Source organism: Nomascus leucogenys, chromosome 16 (genome assembly GCF_006542625.1).
Source record: "Nomascus leucogenys isolate Asia chromosome 16, Asia_NLE_v1, whole genome shotgun sequence".
Taxonomy (NCBI): domain Eukaryota; kingdom Metazoa; phylum Chordata; class Mammalia; order Primates; family Hylobatidae; genus Nomascus; species Nomascus leucogenys.
Window position 1 is genome coordinate 82,407,785 of NC_044396.1, and position 19,882 is coordinate 82,427,666.

At 45.1% G+C, this 19,882-nt stretch overlaps 1 protein-coding gene across 6 annotated transcripts in view; it reads right to left on the minus strand.

The window, feature by feature from the left end:
• Positions 1–19,882, minus strand: part of ASAP1 (ArfGAP with SH3 domain, ankyrin repeat and PH domain 1) — a 387,159-nt gene that overhangs the window by 281,478 nt on the left and 85,799 nt on the right. For all 6 annotated transcript variants that reach the window (XM_030795523.1, XM_030795519.1, XM_030795522.1 and 3 more), the window contains one exon: positions 18,556–18,682. In XM_030795523.1, coding sequence (XP_030651383.1) covers positions 18,556–18,682 — 127 coding nt within the window. The remainder of the gene's footprint in view (positions 1–18,555; positions 18,683–19,882) is intronic.

Consider the following 19,882-nt stretch of genomic DNA (forward strand, 5'->3'; position numbering starts at 1 on the left):
GCAAATTTACAAGTATCCTTGAATACATCAATGCGGTCAGGAAGGGGAATATATTAATAGCAAGTAGAGTCGGAAGTCAGCAAGAGGAAGGAGCTATGACAAGATTCAACATGGGGTAAGTCTCCTCCACTTGAAGCCAGTGCTCTATCTGCTTGGTTTGTAGATGTTTAAAAATAGCTTCCTTCCTGACAAAATCATCTTAGGGCTCAAACACAAAAAAATCAATTACTTAAAACATAAAACACAATGCTATGATCAGGAAGTGTTTTAACCAATAAAAGCACTAACTTAAAAAGGTATGTCTGGTTCTGTGCCCTGAAGGTCAGTTGGCAGTGGCTATAAACTCAGGACTGATGAGAAATCTCAATGATGTGGAAAATGAGATGGTCGACCTCCATGATTTCTAAGGCTCCTTCTGGCTCTAAAACTCTAAGATTACACTATTTCCCTTGAAATCTCCCAAGTCCTGAAATTCCTCCCCTTCCCCTCTTGGTCAGTCCTACAGACAGTACTCCTTCTGGACTCTCCTTATCCTCCATTCTACCATACACACAGCCAGGCTCACCTTGCCTAAATTCTTCAAGGCTTCCGTGTGTGTACATTTGTTCATTCAAATGGGGTTCATTCTACTGGGTCGCAGGCTTTGGAGATAAACAGATGAATAAATCAGTCCTGTCCTCAAAACAATAATACAATAGGCTTAAAACCAACATTTCAGTACAGTGGGTTCTACATGAAGAAAAGGCTGAAAGGACTGACTGGAGAAATAACCCCAAATAAGTCACTGTTTACCAACGATCCCACACAACTGTGTGAAAAAGGTGTCTACAAGGCAAAGGGGAACTTACTAGGGAATGAAAAACACCTGGGTTGTCTCTGCGAGGAAGAAGACAGGGCTCTGCAGAACGCCTTCAAAAATTCAGCCTACAAGAGTCAAACAAGGTTAGACCCTCAGGAAGCAACCACTGCCACTTCAGAAATAAACACAAATTAACTCACCCCGGGCAATAATTTATGCTGGATGTGGAACAAATCACTCTATCTCCCTTCATACTATCACCTTTCTAGGAGAAAGGGCAGAAGCAGATACTAAATATCTGATTAGTTAGTATTGATGGCATTTATACTCTTGTACCCAATGCATAAAATGTGTGTGTATATTTAAACTTTGAATTTAAAAATGTTCATTCCACATCTCCTTTTTAAAAAGGCTATAATGTCTAAGAAAGCAGTGTGACATGGAAGAGTTAAGAAACTTGGTTTGAAACTTAGCTCCACCATATAACAGTTGTGCAATTTGGGCATTTATTGATCTTCTCTAAGCATTCATTCACTTCCTGTAAAACGGAGAAACTCTCTGCAAAGCTATTTTAAGGATAAAATTTATATAAAGAACTTAGCACACTACTAGGCTCCAAAGAGGAGGCTTAATACCTTGTGACTATTATGATGGCTCCTACATGCTTCTTAAGGCTGACCAATCATTGCGATGAATGACAAAATCTTTCCAAAGTCGTCAAGGGAATAAAATACTAGGTTTTTTGTTTTTTTTTTTTTTGTCGCTGGGGGGCAGTGGTGGAGGGGTGGTTTTCTAGAGTTTTTTTTTAACCGACATTAAATGTGATACAGTAACGCCACACGGCTGTGGGGGTGCTTACAGATCAAATTAAGTCACAAAGTCTAGTGACAAGATGCATTACAGCAGAAAGTAAAGTCGACACAAAACTTCCAACTGACTGCTCCAGAGTGAAACACACCTACCACCCACAGCATGCCTGGATGGGTGCAGGGCGCCAGGAAGGCCACCCTGTTCCCAAAAATGGATGTCTGGCTCAAGTGTTACAATGTCAAACTCCTATCCATGACTCACTTTGTTTTCGGTAAGCCCCATGAAGCACCCACAGTGTCTAAGTGCTTGAGTTGACTTAACCAAGCATCAGTTGTGGGATCTTGGGTAAGAACTGCAAGCAGAGCAGTTAATGGCAGAGACTTGGAGACTTGAGGGTCAGACAAATCTTAGTATAAACCTCGGTTCTTTCCCTTCAGCAGTAAAACCTGGGACAGGAAACTGCTGAATGCCACGCCTCGGGACCCTTACCTGAAAATTAAAATATTACTAACATTACAGATTTCTTATGAGAATCAAAGGATAAAATACGTGTCTAGAGCTTGGCACCTCTTAAGTCTCTGTTTCCACAATCTATAAAATGGGAACCAGAGCATCACCTGATGAGGCTGGTGCAAAGATTAAATAATTCCGTGTCCTCAACTTGACTGCCCAGCCCAATGAAGGACACATACCAAGTGACCAAGGTTCAGTCACCAGTGGTTCACGAACAGGCTTTAGGGAAGTCCTGGCACCAAAAAGAGAAACAGGAAAAGCATTTATTTATATAATTATTTATTAACAAATAAGAGATCAAAGAGCAGCAAGAAACGAGAGTCAAACTAGGAGACTCTTGGCATCGTTTTCTAAGGGTTCACTGGACCGACAGATGGGAAGAGACAGCCAGCTACCCTGTAAGGTGTGACAGGATCTCCATGCCCAACACCTAAAACTACCTTCAGCATAAGTTGCTGTAATGCCTCATCAGGCATTCATACCTTTGAGTGAAACATGGGAGAGATTTCCTTCCAAGAGTTAGCTGAAAGCAGACTTTGGAAAGGAGAGTATCTGTCCTGAGCCAGGGCATTCACGGTGAGGTGGAAAAGAGAATGTCCTGAGACCCTAAGGGCAAGCAAGAAGTCTTAGGGGGTAAGGAGGATGAAGAAGGCAAATTGGCAAGGGTGGCACTCATCACGTAAGACCATAGACCTCAGAGACACAAACTCCAGCTTCTCCTGACCGCACATCCTGGTCAAGTCACTCCCTCCCTCAAGGTTCAGTTTTCTCATCTGTAAAACGAAGTGAATATTGTTTACTTTCCAGATTTTCTCCTCAGAACATCCAGTAATAGAGGCCTTCTGTAAAATACCGTGGGTAAAGTACTCAGCATGGAACCCAGCACATTCTACCAAGAGTGGACCTTGACTTAACAGATGTCCATTCTAAGCTGAAATCCATAGGGAAAGATGCTCCAGATAGCTGTTATTTGGCCCCCTAGGGAAGCAGAGGCCCAATATACCCAGAAGCAATTTCCAAATACTGAAGAGGGCCTCTCTGAAACTTCTGGAACTGAGAAAGCACCATCCTAAGAAAAACGAAAGTGGTTGTTACAAACACAAAACGTAACAAACCCATGACAAAGTGATGGGGTTCCCTAACCAAAGGACAGCTCAAGGACAAAATGTGAAACATAACTTGACTTCTAAAAAAGATGCCAACTCTCAGAAACGACAAGTTAAAGTTGCTTTTGGCACCTTCTCCTCCTCCTCTTCTCCTTCCCCTCAAGTTGCTCCAAGAACCTGGTTGCCCCCCACCCTTACCCCCCTCCAGGTACATCTAACTTCTACACCTCTCTCCAAGATACTTCCCAGCCTACTTCTCAGCCAAGTGTTAAGTGGGAAACAACCGAACTAATTCAACCATGTGTGAATGAAGGGGCAGTACAGGTTGGGTCTGTAAAAGATACTAAGCCAAAAAGGTTTTCAGCTGGAGAAATGTCCTGTGACTTAGTCATGGGAGGTTAAAATGTTCAGGCAAAGAAGAATGGAGGCGCTGCCTGAGGTCAGGCAACAGCCAGGCTAGGAGCTGGCCATGTCTGGTCTTTAACCATTTCCCCTTTTCATAGTGAATGCTATTTATTTATTTCTGAGCCCAAGAGAGAGGCCTTAACCAACTTATTTCCATGGTAAGCAGGAATTTCAGACAAGAGGCTGTATGGGGCAGATAGAGAAGTCACCACTAAGGCGGATACGGGCTGATAAGGCAGAGCTACTCACCACCCCCTAACGCTGAGATGACACTGGCTTTCAGTCTGCTAAGCAGAGTTTGAAAACACCCACACTCACTCCTTTTTCCCTTCACTACTCCTACTCACTTGATGTAACTTATAATGCACCAACACACACAAGGGCAACAGCACACTCAGAGCCTAGTTTTTTCTTTTGGAGAAACTTAAATCAAGACCTCACTCAAAGCTGTCCCTCTGCGGAGAAAAGCACTTTCCTAGGCTGCCCAGGGCTGGAACAAGGCAAAGACCACCATTCTGGTGAAACAAGCTGGCAATATGACAAATATATAAGAAATTTATTAATATGCCTGGACTTTGAGCCGCTAACTCCAACTCTAGGAATCTATCAACACTAGTGCAGAATATGACAGATGTACACAAATATTCACCGCTCCAAGGTGAACAACAGGTCCTCCCTTTGGGGAAACTGCTAAGCCAATTGTACAAAACACACAATTGGGAGCAACTTAAGGGAGGGAGGGAAACATCATTTAATACAATGACACGCCTTTTTAAATATTATTGAAGACTTTTTAATGAAATGGAAATGTTCATGATGTGTTAAATGAAAATAAGCAGGACAGAGATGTATCTGAGCAAAATACCTGAAGTGACAGTAGCAGCTACCTCTGGTTAGTGGGCTTATGGATGACTTTTAAATTTTCTTCTTTTATACTTGTCCTCATTTTCTACAAAGGGAATAGGTTCTTCTTATTCTTTAATAAGAGGAAATTATTAATAACAAAAGTCTGTTAAGAGTAGACTGTAGCTTACGTTAAATGACAGTGCAGGGTTGCAATCAACACTATCCATACTATGGGAAACTACGGGATAAACCACCACTTTCTTTGGCAAATGAATTACAATGAAATAAAGAGGGAGGAACTCACAGATTAAAAGAAATTTGAAATATGTCCATGAATTTCAACATACAGATCTCATACGGATTCATTTAAACAAACCATTTTTTTTTTTTAAAGAGACAACCAGGGAAATTTGAACAGTGACTGAATATTTAATGACACTGAGGAAGTGTTTTTTTCAGATGAGAAAACATATTATGGTTCAGGTTTATTTTTTTCAAGTCCTTATCTTTTAGAAGTACATACCGAAGTATTTATGGATGAAATGAAGTACCTGATATTGCTTCAAAAAATCAGGGGAAGGAGGTAGAAATGAAAAAAAGATTGGCCCAAAGCAGACAATTGTTGAAACTGAATGATAGTTACATGTCGCTCTGCTACTGCATGTGCAAAAATTTAAGTTAACAACAAGCAAACTGGCTAGGCACAGTTGCTCATGCCTGTAATCCCAACATTTTGGGAGGCTGAGGTGAGATCACTTGAGCCCAGGAGATAGAACCTGCAGTGAGCATGACTATGCCACTGCATTCCAGCCTGGGCAGCAGGGCAAGATTGCGTCTCTTAAAAAACAAACAAAAAACAACAAACAAAGAAAAACTGTCCAAAGTAAAAAACCACTTGGAGGACTGAGCTACCAGCACAAAACAGACTACAAAAGTTATGGGGGAGGGTGGGGAGGAAGGGGAATCTAATAATGCAAAGTATCATGAAATTATCCAATAATAAAACCCGTATGTTTTAGCCCTAAAGGTATTGTTTTAGTTACAAATTACTTGACAAAACATCTCCAACATAGGTCTGTCTCTTTCAAAGTGAAGGGGGAGACTGGTTGGCAGAACTGACCTCAAGCCTCATCATGCTTTTTCAGTCAAATGACCTTTAAGAAATTAGTTTTAACTTTTTGAGCCCGTTTCCTCATCTGTCAAATGAGAAAATAGTGGCTTTGTTGCCTAACAGTGCTGTGTGGACGAAATGAGAATATATTATAACAGAGTACAGAAATGCTGGAGAGTAAACTCAGGGCACCAACTGCTCATAAAATCATATGATTCACTACTTACCATCCATAAAGAAAAATCTGAGAGGTCAACACTTTTTGAAAACACCAATTCTCTCATTAATCCCTTTCATACCATATTGTGACTGGCTGCCCCAGATGCATGCCGTAAATTATCTAGATTTAAATGCCTCCCCCTCAACTCAAAAGAAACAAGTCAGGAGGGAAAAATGCTTTCCTTTTCCACTGGCAGATGCATGTCTTGTTTGTGTCTCTGTCTGTGTGTTTGTTTCCACCAAGAAAGTAAATGCTAACCAGATTCTCTTCCGTTTACTTGCACTTTGCAGCTAAATCACTAATATCAAAGCAAGGCAGGGTGGCAGTGGGGAGGTGGGGGCTATGGAGCCAGGCAAACCCAGATTTGATTCCCACCTCCCTCAGGTACTAGCAGGGTAATGTGAGAGTTTGAAACAGCCTATGTAAAGTACTCAGTACAGGCTGGGCACAGGTGGCTCATGCCTATAATCCCACCACTTTTGAGAGGCCAAGGAAGCCAAGGCAGGCCAATCACTTGAGCTCAGGAGTTGAAGACTAGCCTGGGCAGCATAACAAAAAAGTACTCAATACAGAGCTGGTACTCAAAAAGTGACAGCCAACTCTGTGACTAGTATTACTAGGCCAACAGAGGACTGCAGGTTGCAGACACCAAAAGGACAGACTAGGAATCTGGCTTTAGCATTCAGGTCTGCTAAGCATCTGCAGCACAACCTTCAGGAAATTTAGTAACTGTGGGTTTTTCCAACTGCTCTATGCAATTGGTACGCATATATATAAAGCCCAGAGAGGTAGACTTAACAGAATTTGGAAAACTTTTTACCAGGCCTGCCTTCAAGATTTATAAATCAAATGTAGTTTTGCTATAATCTTCCTAATTTTACTCAAATATCTGAGTGCTAACTACATTAAAAACAAAACAAATTTAAAAACCTAGGGTTAAAAAGTGAGGGGGGATGTCCCTGAGGTACTTACAATCTACTAAAAGTGAAGACATACATGAACATGAATAAGAACACAACTTAGCTCACCAGCCTATCATTGACAAAATTATCCCAAAATCAGGAGGAAAAAAATCCTACTTCCATGGCCATCTGGTTAGTATGTAATACTCTGTCAGGAAGTTCTTTTGAGTCTAACCTACATATCTCATGTCTCAGCAGAAGCCTATTTCCTGTTTGTTCTTTTTCATTAGCATTGCATGCATATCTGCATTTTTTTTCTTGAGGATGAGTCTGAGTAGAAAGAGCATAAATTGAGTTGAATCCTTTCTAAACCTAGTTCATCATCTGTGAAATGAAGAAACAGCACCCACCCCACAGGGCTGTTGGGAGGATTATATGAGATGATACGGGTAGGGCAACCAGCACAGTTCCCGGCATAGAGTAGGTTCTTAACAGCAATGGTCGCAGATTCTGAATTTGTTCAAACTTACACACAAAATGCAGAAGCCTTGGGATGTGACAGCACTGACTTGGCACCAGTTTATTTATTGGGAGGCAGTGTATTCACTTGCCTTGCTATGAAAAATATTACTATTATTAAAGCAGCAGCTGTTGCTGGGCCAGCAGTGAGTGCTTATTTTGATTCGTACTTTGTGGAAATAAGGAGTATCTAATTTTATGTAAATGCTATTAATGTGAATAAACATTACAAGGAAAAGGAAATGGGCATCATAAAAAATGATTAATGAAACATAAAGGAAGGCTCCCCACATTTCAAAACAATGAAGACAATTTTATTTCATATGGAACTGGGCAGTGAAGAAGCCGTTCAATGGAAGTAAAGCCATTAGTCCTCACTGGACCTTTAAGCAGGCTCTGTTATTTAACACTGAGGAAAAACCAATTAAACCAGAAATTTTCTGAAGAGGGCCAAGTTGCCCTGCCTGGTCTTCCATCCATCCTGGATATCTATGGAAAGATTATTCAAAGAGCACCATGCCATCACTTTAGATTTAGTGGCAATGGGATGTTTCTTTTCTGGCCATACCCTATGTGGAATGTTGATTTTTCCTGACCACATCAGCAAAGCTACAACTAGGCAGCAAAGTGCTCCAACCACAGTCCTTCCAAGTATCCCAAATGAGTACAGAGCAGAAAGGATCAAGGGGAGGTGAGACTTGCAGAGGGAAGGGCAGAGAAACTAACATCTTCCAAGTGTCACTGAGTGCCAGGCATCTGCCTCCCTTATATTCCTACTGATTCTCCCAACAGCTGTGAAGTACTATCATTTCCATTTAACTGTCATGTCAATGAAAAATGGAGATGAGGCCAGAAGAACTGAATCTAGTCCCAGCTTTGCTGTGTGATCTGGGTATAAACGGTGTGCTTCCCTATCCTCCTACTCTCCTCTGAGGACCACCATCACCCCCAGGCTGAAGGGGAAGACTTAGCCCCACCCATCACATAACCCCCTCATCCTGGCCAAAGCTGACTGGAGCAAGGGTGGTCTCCTGACCCAAGTGGAGCCAATCCAATCCTCCTTCCCAGATATCCTTGCCCCAGAATCAGGCAGACACCAATGTGGTGTAGGGCACTGGAGCTGGGAATAATTTGGTGCCAGAGTTGCCATCATCTACCATTTGCCCAAGAGAGAAGACCCTCATTCTTGTCCCTCATGTTCCATAAAATATCTCCCATGAATCCTTCCAATAAGTCCCCATTTTGCTTTAACCAATGTATTTCATTTTGCCGGGGGAGGGGAACGGACCTCTTACAATAAAACAGCCTAACACACTTCGGTTCTCTAGGCCTCAGCTTCCTCATCCATAAAAAGAGGAGTTGGACTAGATGGTCTCTGAGGCCTTTTCCAGTTCTACAGAATGTGCATCATAATAACATAGTCCTCACTATACTTACAGCCCACCGCGTGCTGGGTGCTACACTAGGCACTGGAGACAAGGCCATTCTGACCCTAGCCTTTGGGTACAATGCTACAGAAATGCAAGGTACCCAGGCTGTTTTAATAATAGAGCTAAGAAGAGCTTACATTTTCCTCCATCCAAAACGCATCTGGCAGGGAAAGGGATGGCCTAGATTGACTTAGCCAACTCTGCTTTCTATAATAGTCGGTGCCAAAATGCAGTCGTCTTTTGGGCTTTACCTCCTTGGCACATGAGGTTCTGATTTTATTTTCCCAGCTTCTGAGTGGCTAAATTGGGTGCTGTCTTATCAAGGGGACACATATTCCAGTTCTTTGGGGGAAAATTATACCATAGCTCGGCATTAAAATACAGTTCTTACATAACTGACCACAAACAGCACCATGACAGAGGGCTGTTCAGACAGGGCTCTGGGCTGGAAAGAGCCTACTGTGAACTCCCGGATTCTGTTAAGACCAAGTAGAGTCAAGTGCCTCCTGATCTTGACCTAACTCCTGCCCACAAATAATTAAAACTCGTTTTACTGACACTGAAAACAAGCTATGAAGCACACAGAAATGAAAATTCAAGGAGAGATCCCTTTTGCTTTAAGGCTCCTGCCTCCTAACCAAAATAGAATTTCTTGTGGTCTCAGTGCTTCAAACTGTAATCAGTAAAGCACACAACATAGCTGCCATGCTCTGTACCAGTCAGGGCCAAGGCATAAATGTTTCACCTCCCCACAAATGACCACAATCAATCAATTACGCAGGTACATAATAAATACCTGCATTTATTATGTAACAGAGAAAACAGCTCATTACCCCAAAGCCCCAGCAAGAATCAGAAGGGGCAGCTTTCACACACCAATGCAGAGGATCCGACAAGTGGGGTGTAGAAGCAGGCAGAAAGATTATAGCAGTGACACAAGGAAGCATGGGCAATGAGGTTGCACTGGTAGAGCCCATCAGGCTGGCCTGGGTCAAAGTGGGCAGCACTGGTCACTGGTTCCCTTACTTCAGAGAGTACAGGGCCTGCTAAGGGCTGATTATACAGTTACACTGAGTTGACAGTCTGCTTCAGATCAAATTGGCTATGACCATGACCCACAATGGTCAAAGTGTTTGGTGTTGCCCTAGTCCTCTCCTTAGTCCCATCTGTGCCTCCCCAGTCCGGGTCCCTGAAGTACACACATCTGACTTCATCTCTCTGTCATCTGACCTCATCACTGACCCTTCAGAAATGAGTCTACCAAGTCTCATCTCAGTTACACATGCAATTGTCTAATGCAATAATACAATAATACAGGGCAATAGCAACAAGGATAATAAGAACAATCATTTATAGAGCACTTAGCACACCAGGCACTGTTGTAAGCACTTTACACATACTGACTCACTGAGAGGTAGGTACTTATCCCCATGAGGAAAGTAGGACACAGTAAGGCTCAGTAACTTGCCCAACACACGCTAGAAGTAATAGGGATACAATTAACCTCGGCAAGAGAATTTCACTCTCCTCAACCCAAGTGTTGCAACTGGTCCTCAGTAGAGAGCAGTCCTGCCTATCTAGCTCTCCATGAAGGAATGCTTCTAGCCTCATTTGCCTCCTTCTTCCCTGCCTCACAGGAGAGCTGAGTAGTCAGACCTTGACACCCATAGGGACATACTTTACCAACACATAAAGTCATTTGATGAGTGCCTCCCATGCATTGTCTCCTTTAATACTCAAAAAGCAATGTCATTTATCAAATGGGGAAACAGAGGCTTAGACATTAAGTGATCTCTAGCCCCAAACCTTACTCATGTTTAAGTAATACATGTGGGAATGGCCAAGACCAAGATCTGGTTTTAGTCCCCAAATGACTAGGTTACATATATGGAAACCATCTCTCTGAGGCTCCCTGGACAAATAGACAATGAAGGCAAAGGTCTGGGTAGTGTCTGAACATCCAACACCACAAATGGCTTCTAATGAAAGGCTGCTAGCCTAACATCAGGGAAAGCTACTGCGGCCTCGCACAGCATGTCTTCTGAGACCAGGACTTAATGACAGCAGACTGGGCTAGCAAGATCCAGTTCCAAACTTAAGGTTTACTCTCTACTCTTTCTACCTAGAAGCAAGTTACATGGAGTGGTACTGGGGAGGACTCCCACACTGTGACTGCCAGTCCCCACAACCCTGTTAAACAGCAGAGTGCAAAAATCCCTGGGTTGGGCAGCCCTGAATTCAAATCCCTGCATGGTTTCTTTCTCATCTTTGGGCCTCAGTCTCCACCTCTCAAAGCAATGAGGACTAAACTAATCTGGTGGGTCCCATCATTCATGAGGTTTCTCCCATGGGAGATACAAAGCCCTTCTAGGAAGCCAATCACCTGAATGAGGTAACACTTTGCTTTCCCACTTTATAACTAGCAATCCAAGCATCTGATCAGCAGAAGATGATTAGTCCTACACCACTGAGCTGATGCATTTCAGCCAAAATCAAACACATTTGGCATGAGAGTTATGCCAAACCAAGTTACTAGCAGTGTCCACTAATTTTTCCACAAAGCGGCTACAGACCCCCATCACAGCTTTCGTGAGCCTTTTGAAGATCAGGCTTTCAGGTTGGCAAACGCCAGAGTAGATATTCGCCAAGGTCGCTTTTACTTGGACACTTAGCAACTCCCTGAATAACTAACACCCAGCAAAAACTCAGGGCTCTTGTACAGCCAGGAAGCTGGAAGCAGAGAGCCAGACAGCCCTGCAGAAACTGCAACTGAGAGTAGTGGTTCTTTAGCCAGGGCTCTGGGCAGCTCACAGGCAAATCAGGTTGGGTCAACAGTCCCAGACTAGGCATGCCAGGGTGGAGCTGAAAGCAACATGGTCATTTTCACATCTGCCCAGTCCAAGGAGGATTGCTTGCAGCACTGTCTTTGATCACAAAAGGCAGAGATTTAATGAGGGGTCCAGCAAGAGGTCTCAGAAGAACACAGAAAAGCAACTATCTTTTCATTTTTCTTCCCTCTCCCAAACTCTTTCTCTCTAGCACTAGAAACCAAATAGAGGTAAGAAGATAATTAATAGATGCCTTTCTCACAGGTCTTGCAAGACAAAACAAACTGGCAGACAGGAAGCATAAAAGACAGTGAAATGCAGAAGAAACGGAATGGGTTTTCAATGCAGATTCTGCATTCAGAGCCCAAGTCTACCATTTACCACTGTGTGATCTTGGACAAGTTATTTAATGTCTGTGAGCCTTTATGTATTCATATGTAAAGCAATAATAAGAATGCTACTAGAATAAGCTTCTATTAGATGATAGGTGTAAAAAATGTTTTTTAAAATCCAAAGATATATATATAAGAAGGTGTGTTAGGCAGTTCTTGTGTTGTTATAAAGGAATATCTGAGACTGGGTAATTTATAAAGAAAGGAAATTCTGCAGGCTGTACAAGCATGGCACTGGTATCTGCTTGGCTTCTGCGGAGACCTCAGGGAGTGTTTAGTCATGGCAGGAGGAGAAGTGGGAGCAGGCACATCACATGGCGAAAGCAGGGGCGAGAGAGAGAGAAAAGCGGAGGACCCAGACTTTTAAAACACTGGATCTCAAGAGAACTAACTGAGCAAGAACTCACTTATCACCAAGGGGATGATGATGCTAAACCATTCATGAGGCATCCGCCCCCACGATCCAATCACATCCCACCAAGCCCCACCTCCAACACTGGGGACTATGTTTCAACTTGAGATTTGGAGGGTACAAAAATCCAAACCATATCAGAAGGACCAAAAGCATTAGCATGGAATATCTGGCTAACGGGCTTGTGCCTTGTTTTAGAAAGAGCATGAGTTCTAACATATACAATTTCCTTCTCTCTTTGATTCTACAGACAGATATACTCACTCGCTGACCTTTGCTGGTTTCATCCAGACAAAACCTCATCCTAAGTACCTCCAGACTGGGTCAAAAGCCTGGGCACGGAGCCTTGACTTCTGTGTGGGACAGAAACATTATGGGAAGGTTTGTTTGCCTTTTGTTGTATTATCTTCAACAGGTCAGAGGCAGACCCAAACATACTTTCTCTACATTAAGCAAAAGTATAAATCTTGATTTTATGTAAATCCTTCCTGAGGTTTTTTTTTTTTTTTTTTTTTTTTAAGACTACAATCTCCTTGGGGGTAATTAATGGGCTCCTTAAGTTTAGCACCTGCAATATAAAGTAGCACTTCCTATTAAGTTTACCAGCTTTTAAAATTTAAGAGGTAATGCACTTGCATTCTTGAGCAAGGGGAGCTGATGAACAAGATCAGATGTCAAACCCTGACCACAGAAATCCTATGTGTAAGATTTCACAGAAAAACACTTAAGGACCTAACAGTATTTATCAAAGACTGATGAGCTCTATCATCAGCATGGCAGACACCCAAAAGGACATAGATAAAGGTTGAAACTTAAATGGAAGGTGAGGGAACACACACAGAAGTCTGACTGGCCTGCATGAGGACTCGACAGTAATGAGATTAATCACAAATCTGATACTGGTTGTATGACCTGGGCAGAATACTTCCTGGTTGTACGACCTAGCTGGACAAAATACTTAACTGCTGTAATCCTCAATTTCTTCATCTATAAAATGGAGCCATTGATGATAATAGGGTGAAAAAGGGTATTAAATAATAGTATGTATAGGGTTTGCGTGTAGTAGGAATGTTACTGTTATGAGATAGAGCTTGATACTGAATCTACATTCTGTATCTTCATTCATTTCATCAAACATTTCTATATCTTCAGAAAGAACTGAATGCACCAGGTGAATACATTAAGAAAAGCCTCTAATGCCAGACCCACACTTGATTGCCAGTTTCCATAAGAAAACTTTTAGGCTGCATTTTTTGAGGGCAGGGTTCTTCATCATTGTATCCCCAGGCCTAGCACACTGCTGGACACATAAGAGGCACTGAATAATCTGTATATTGACTACATGGTAATTTGAGTGATTTCACTTGTATTCCTAGGATGAATGTTCTATACTATTTCCCTCCCCTATGAACTGCCCCTTTCTACCCTGTTAAGAGTTTTAACCTTATTTCTTTATTTCTTAAAGACCACTAGCTTCTCCATAATACAATCTGGATAACCCCAATACCTCAGTAGGACTTGGAAAATGACTTGTATATAGCAGGGGCTCCCCCAAAATGTGTTGAATAAATGCTGTTCATGGATTATACTCAAATGAGTTCCCACATTTAAATCTGAAAACTCATATCTAAATCCTTGAAAGTACAGGGAAAAAATAGTATATTTAAGTATCACTATTAAGAACTCTGAAATATAAACATGAAGAAACACTAAGCCTCCAAGGAACTTAGGCACCTTTTTAATGAGACCAAAACTTGAAGATGCAATGACAGCAAAGTCTCCTATGTTCCCTACAAAGCCACTGAAATATGTTTTTGTAGACATTTAGAATACCTATTTTATGTCTTAACTGTTTTAAGATTTCTAAACTCTGGGCCAGGCATGGTGGCTTATGCCTGTAATCCCAGCACTTTGGGAGGCTAGGGCAGGCAGATCACTTGAGGTCAGGAGTTTGAGACCAGCCTGGCCAACATGATGAAACTGCGTCTCTACTAGAAATACAAAAATTAGCCAGGCATGGCGGTGTGCACCTGTAGTCCCAGCTGCGCAGGAGGCAGAGGTGAGTGAATCGCTTGAACCTGGGAGGCGGAGATTGCAGTGAGCTGAGATTGCACCACTGCACTCCAGCCTTGGCGACAGAGTGAGAGCCTGTTTCAGGAGGAGAAGGGAGTGAGATTTTCTTTTGTTTTTTTTGAGACAGAGTCTTGCTCTGTCGCCCAGGTTGGAGTGCAGTGGCGTGATCCTGGCTCACTGCAAGCTCTGTCTCCTGGGTTCACGCCATTCTCCTGCCTCAGCCTCCTGAGTAGCTGGGACTACAGGCGCCCGCCAACACGCCCAACTAATTTTTTTTGTATTTTTAGCAGAGACGGGGTTTCGCCGTGTTAGCCAGGATGGTCCCGATCTCCTGGCCTCGTGATCCACCCGCCTCGGCCTCCCAAAGTGCTAGGATTACAGGTGTGAGCCACCGCGCCTGGCCGGGAGTGAGAGTTTAAACTCCATTTTATTTACTAGCCACTTGACCTTCGAGAGAAATCATTTCACCTCTCTGGGCCTCAATTTCCTTCTCTATAAAATGGAGATGATAAATGTTCCTCTTTCAGAGAGCTCATATGAGAGGTAAATGTAAGCATTCATGCCATGTGTCGACAGCAGGCCTGGTATGGAGCAGCTGCTCAATAAATGAGCAGAACTTGCCTCCTTCATTGTCACCAAATTAAAATGTGGCCCAATATAAAATAACCAAGTAGACTTCCATTTATCATGTTGGACTCTCTCTCTGACAAAGGTACTAAGTATTAGCCACTCTAAGTCTTTAAACAGAGGGTCCCTTCTACTGTCTGGGTCACAGCGGTCCTAAAATGCCTGCCTGCTCCCGTTTAGGGAAAACGCTTATACTCTCGTAGTTACTTACTCATAACTTAAAAATGGTCAAGAGTAAAATGGCACACATCAGTATGCTTTCATTGCTGAATAAGTAAAACACTGGCTTTTTGCTTGGAAAACACTCACACACCAGGATGAAACCTTGGCAGAACACCAGCTCATCCATTCCTGCCTCCCCAAGGTAGCCACTCATTGTGTGCCAGTCAAACCGTGAACCCCAGAGCTATGTGTGACCCTTCGCCCCAAAAGGTAAAGCCCAGAAGCAAACCAGAAGTAAACTCCTCTTTGCCTCTTCTTACCATTTTTGAGACATAGTCTCACTCCGTTGCCTAACCTGGTGTGCAATGGTGCGATCTTGGCTCATTGTAACCTTGGCCTAGCGGGTTCATATGATTCTCCTGCCTCAGCCTCCCAAGAAGCTGCGACTATAGGCAGGTGCCATCATGCATGGCTAATTTTTTAGTAGAGATGGGGTTTCCCTATGTGGCCAGGCTGGTCTCGAACTCCTGACCTCAAGTGATCCACCTGCCTCAGCCTCTCAAAGTGCTGGGATTACAGGTATGACCCACCACGCCCAGCCTTTCTTACCATATATTTCTGATCTACTTCCTAGAGTGCTCATCACAGAGATATAACTAAAGGCATCAACATCTGCGTAACACACCACAATCTCTACCAAGGAGACATAGTAAAAGAGAGAGTATTGGTTAATTTGGGGATCCAATCTTGGAGATCTAACAGTTTTTCAGTTGCGCTCTATGTATGTGCATTAGTGATCCAAAGAGCAAAAAATGGTCATAAACAGGAAGGTACTTACTAGAACTAGGAAAATTTTTTTTTTAAATGAGAATTCCAAGTTACCCAAATTAATTCCTATTTCGGAGTTTCCATATCACCAAAAAGTACCCAAAAGTTCTCTTCCTAAGAATAACCACAAAATAACACAAGCCACATTCTTAAAGTTTCCGAATATCTCACTTGTGAAGCATATGCCAACAAGATTTTGTGGTATGCCCCCCAACTTTTTCTTATATCGAGTGTGGTAATGTTAAGCCCCATATTTTTAAAGAAATGAATTGTGATCCACCTAAGATATTTATAATAATGCACTACTTCCATATATGTAAGCATAGGGGGAAAAATTAAAATTCAACTATGGTGGCTATCCATCAGTAAAAAAACCTAAAGCATACTTTTCTCATCTATGCAAACGGTAACCACTCAGAGAGTCCAACCTCAAGAATTAAAATATGCCGACCGGAGACAATGTTTTCCTGGCCAATACCTTCCTCAAGTTCAGAAGAAAAATTGTAAAATTATTGTGCCATCCTGAAACACTGTTATATTTTTGAGAACATGGGTATCATCAATGTACTCTAACATGACACTGAACTTCTAGCCTGGTTCCAAGTTCCTAACTCACTACACTTGCATTATAGTTAACTCTATTTTTCTACCTAATCTTACAACAGTATTTCTCATTAAAAAAATATTTGCTTTTAAATTTATTAACCTTAAACTAACATCAACAGCAACTGCATGTAATTTAACATTACCCCTCTACTACAGGGTTGCTGGAAGATATGCTCGCACATCTCTACAAACAGCATCACCAAATACTTAATCTTATCACACCCTTCACAAACAGAATAACTGGCAGCTCTATTAGCAGGCACTGAAAAACTTATCTAGAAGGAAAATAACCACTCAGTCTAATCAATGTCACATCCTTAGAAGTATATACAATTAGTACAGAAAGAGGATGCAAAATGCTCCTATATCAACATGTTTCAATTTATTACAATTAAGTGAAAGACAGACCCATGATGGGGTTCAATGCCTGGCAACTCTGTTTAATCCCAAGCGAGTGTAACAGACTGGCAGTTCACAAAGACAAAAAAAAAAAAAAAAAAAAAGAAAAGAAAAAATCCATTTACCTCTGGTTTTCGAACAAACCTAGTTAGGTGGTATTTCTCCATTCACTTCACAATTCACTCCCATCACCCAATACTGACTCCAGAGAGAACTCTGGAAGTATGCCGGAATGACACAGTTAGTCATAGCACCAAGCAAGCCAGACAGGACCCAGCACTAACAGAAGTCTCTCCCCTCCTAAAATTTGGGACCCCTCTACTTCTGAATCCCAGTTCTACGTGTGTGGAAACATGAGTATCAAAGCTCATTTCAATATCAGTCATCCCACAGAAGCCCAAGCTTCCCCATATTACAGAGGGCCGTCCTTGGGGTGGGGGGCTTACATCAGAGCTCCCCAAACCTCACCTAAACCAGCCACAGCACAACCCACCCAGGGAAAACCATTTCCCTTCCTACCTTCCACCCAATGGTACCATTTTCAGTTGAAATACGTTTGGCTTGTTTGAAGGAGAGGGATGCTTTATGGCACTTATTGATGATGCTGAGTTCCAGGGCAAATATCTATTTTTATCGTGGCCCCAGAGGCTTCTGCTGCTCCTTGGCTTTCAGATTCCTCTCTGTCCATACCACTCACTCTATCATTAATTCACTGAAAATCCTAAAGAAAATCGATTTGGCCTTGGCCCTGCCCCCAACCCCCCACCCGCAACGCTTTCCTGAAGGGTCCAGATAAGAGGAGCTGTCTGACTGTCGCCTCGGGCCTCCCTTCTCCGTGTCTGGTCAGCTCAAGCAGGCTGCACCGGCCTCCGATCTCCCTGTCCAGCCTCTGAGTGCCCTGCGGGCAGTTCCTGCTGGCGCAGCAGCCCTAAGCCCTACCAAACCCTCCGGGTTAGGGGAGCCGGGTGGGAACCTATGTGCACAGATCTCTTTCCATCTGGGCTTCAGGCACCAGAGACTAGCAGGGAGGAGTCCTGGAGTGAAGACAGTCCCAGCCTGAGTTCTCTCTGGGTCCTTTGGGATTTTTCCACCGGCCCTCGTCTCCGCAGCTACGCCTGCCTGGCCCAGTCGCGCCGCTGAGGGGTGCGTTCACTGCCCATCTCCTAGTCCCTTGCTGGTGACCTTGGCTGTACTGCTTCGCCTCTGTGCCCTCGGTGGCCTGACGCCACCTACCTCGAGGGTTACAGGAGGGTCACGAAGATGTGGAGGCGCCGAACAGTGCATGCCAGGGACAGGACTTCCATCTTCTGTCCTCCCTGGAGTGTCCACAGCTCGCTCAGTCCTCTCCCACCTCCAGTCCCCAGGCCTTTCAACCCGCAGGACCCAGAAAGGGCGAGGGGATGGGGAAGGGGCCGCCCGTCCGAAGTCCGTTATTCACCCGGCGGCTCCCTGAGGGGGTGTGGCGCCCCCGGCCCCCGCGTCCCCTTCCTCCCAGCTCCAGGTGAGATCCTCCAGCTGCGCGGTGGCAGCGGCGAGCGTGGACGGCGGGGGTCCCGGCCCGACCTACCTCCTCCAGCAGCGTGACGGTGTTCCTGCAGTTGTGCAGCCGCGTGGTGAAGCTGGACGTGGTGGGCGAGTTGTAGTCCTCGGTGGTCTCGGCGATGAACTCCGAGACAGAGATCTGGTCCGGCATCCTGCCGGGGGGGACGAGACACAAGCGGGGGCGGGGGGTGAGTCACGGCGCAGGCTCCCGGGGCCGCGGGCCGCCCGGCGGCTCATGAACCCCGGCGCGCAGCCCGCCACCCGCCGCCCGGCCTGGCGCGCAGCTCCCGTCCCCGGCGGCGGCGAGAGGGAGGGAAGGAGGCGGGCGAAGGCAGGCAACGGCGGCGGCGGCGCTCGGCGCGGGGCCCTTCAAACTCCAAGCCGCGCGCGAGGCAGGGGGCTCTCCGGGACCCGCCTCCCTCTGCTCATGCCGGCGGCGGCGGCTCTTCAGCGGCGGGGGAGGGGACGCGGCTGCGCGCGGGGTCTTCGCGGGGGTCTGGGCTCCGGCCGGCCGCTGGGGCGTGCGCGGGCTGGGCGGCTGGGGCGCCCGGCGCTGCCTCCTCAGACGCGCTGACAGGCGGCGGCGCGGGCCTGACTGACTGAGCTCACACTCCCGCGGCGGGCGGGCGGGCGGCGCTCGGGTTGCAGTCACGGGGCCAAACAGGGAAGTGCTCTGCGCACGCGCGCCGCCCCCAGCCCTGCACCCCCCTTCCACCCCCGCCCGCGCCCCGCCCCCGGCCCGGCCCCCTCCCCGCCCCGCCCCCGCTCGCGCACCGCCCCTGGGGCCTGGCTCCGACGCTGCCGCTCACGACCCCGGCTGCGCGGCACCGGGGCTCCGGAAGCCCGAGTCCCTGGTCCGCCCCCGGAGCGGTTACTTCAGCGACCTCGTTACCCGAGCGTTTTGCAAGAAGAGGGCCCAAAAAAGTTGTACGTGTTCTTTTTTAGTCGCGTGTGGGTGCAGGAAGTGAGGCCCCGGGAGAGCTGCCTTCTACTGCGAGGGCCGCCGACCCCGCGAAGGAAGCGCTGGGCGCAGGGGCGGCCTCCCGGGGCCCGGGCTTGCAGCTGCCCGCTCGCCCCATCTCTCTGCAGGGTGCTCCTCACCGCTTACAGGCTAGTTTTGTGCAGTTGGCTTAGGTCGCTACAATGCAGCGTGAAGACGAATGAAGGGTTTGGGGTTTTTTAAAAAAAATACTTTTCTAATCTTTCATTTGCACTTTTTTTTTTAACTTGCAGGAAAGCCGAGGCTCAGGGAATGTAAAAGGCCTTGCCCGAGCTGCAAATGGTGTTCGATGCTAAGCAGATGCCAAATTTCGGTGGAAAAAGTACCAACAGATACCTCACTACTCGGCCTT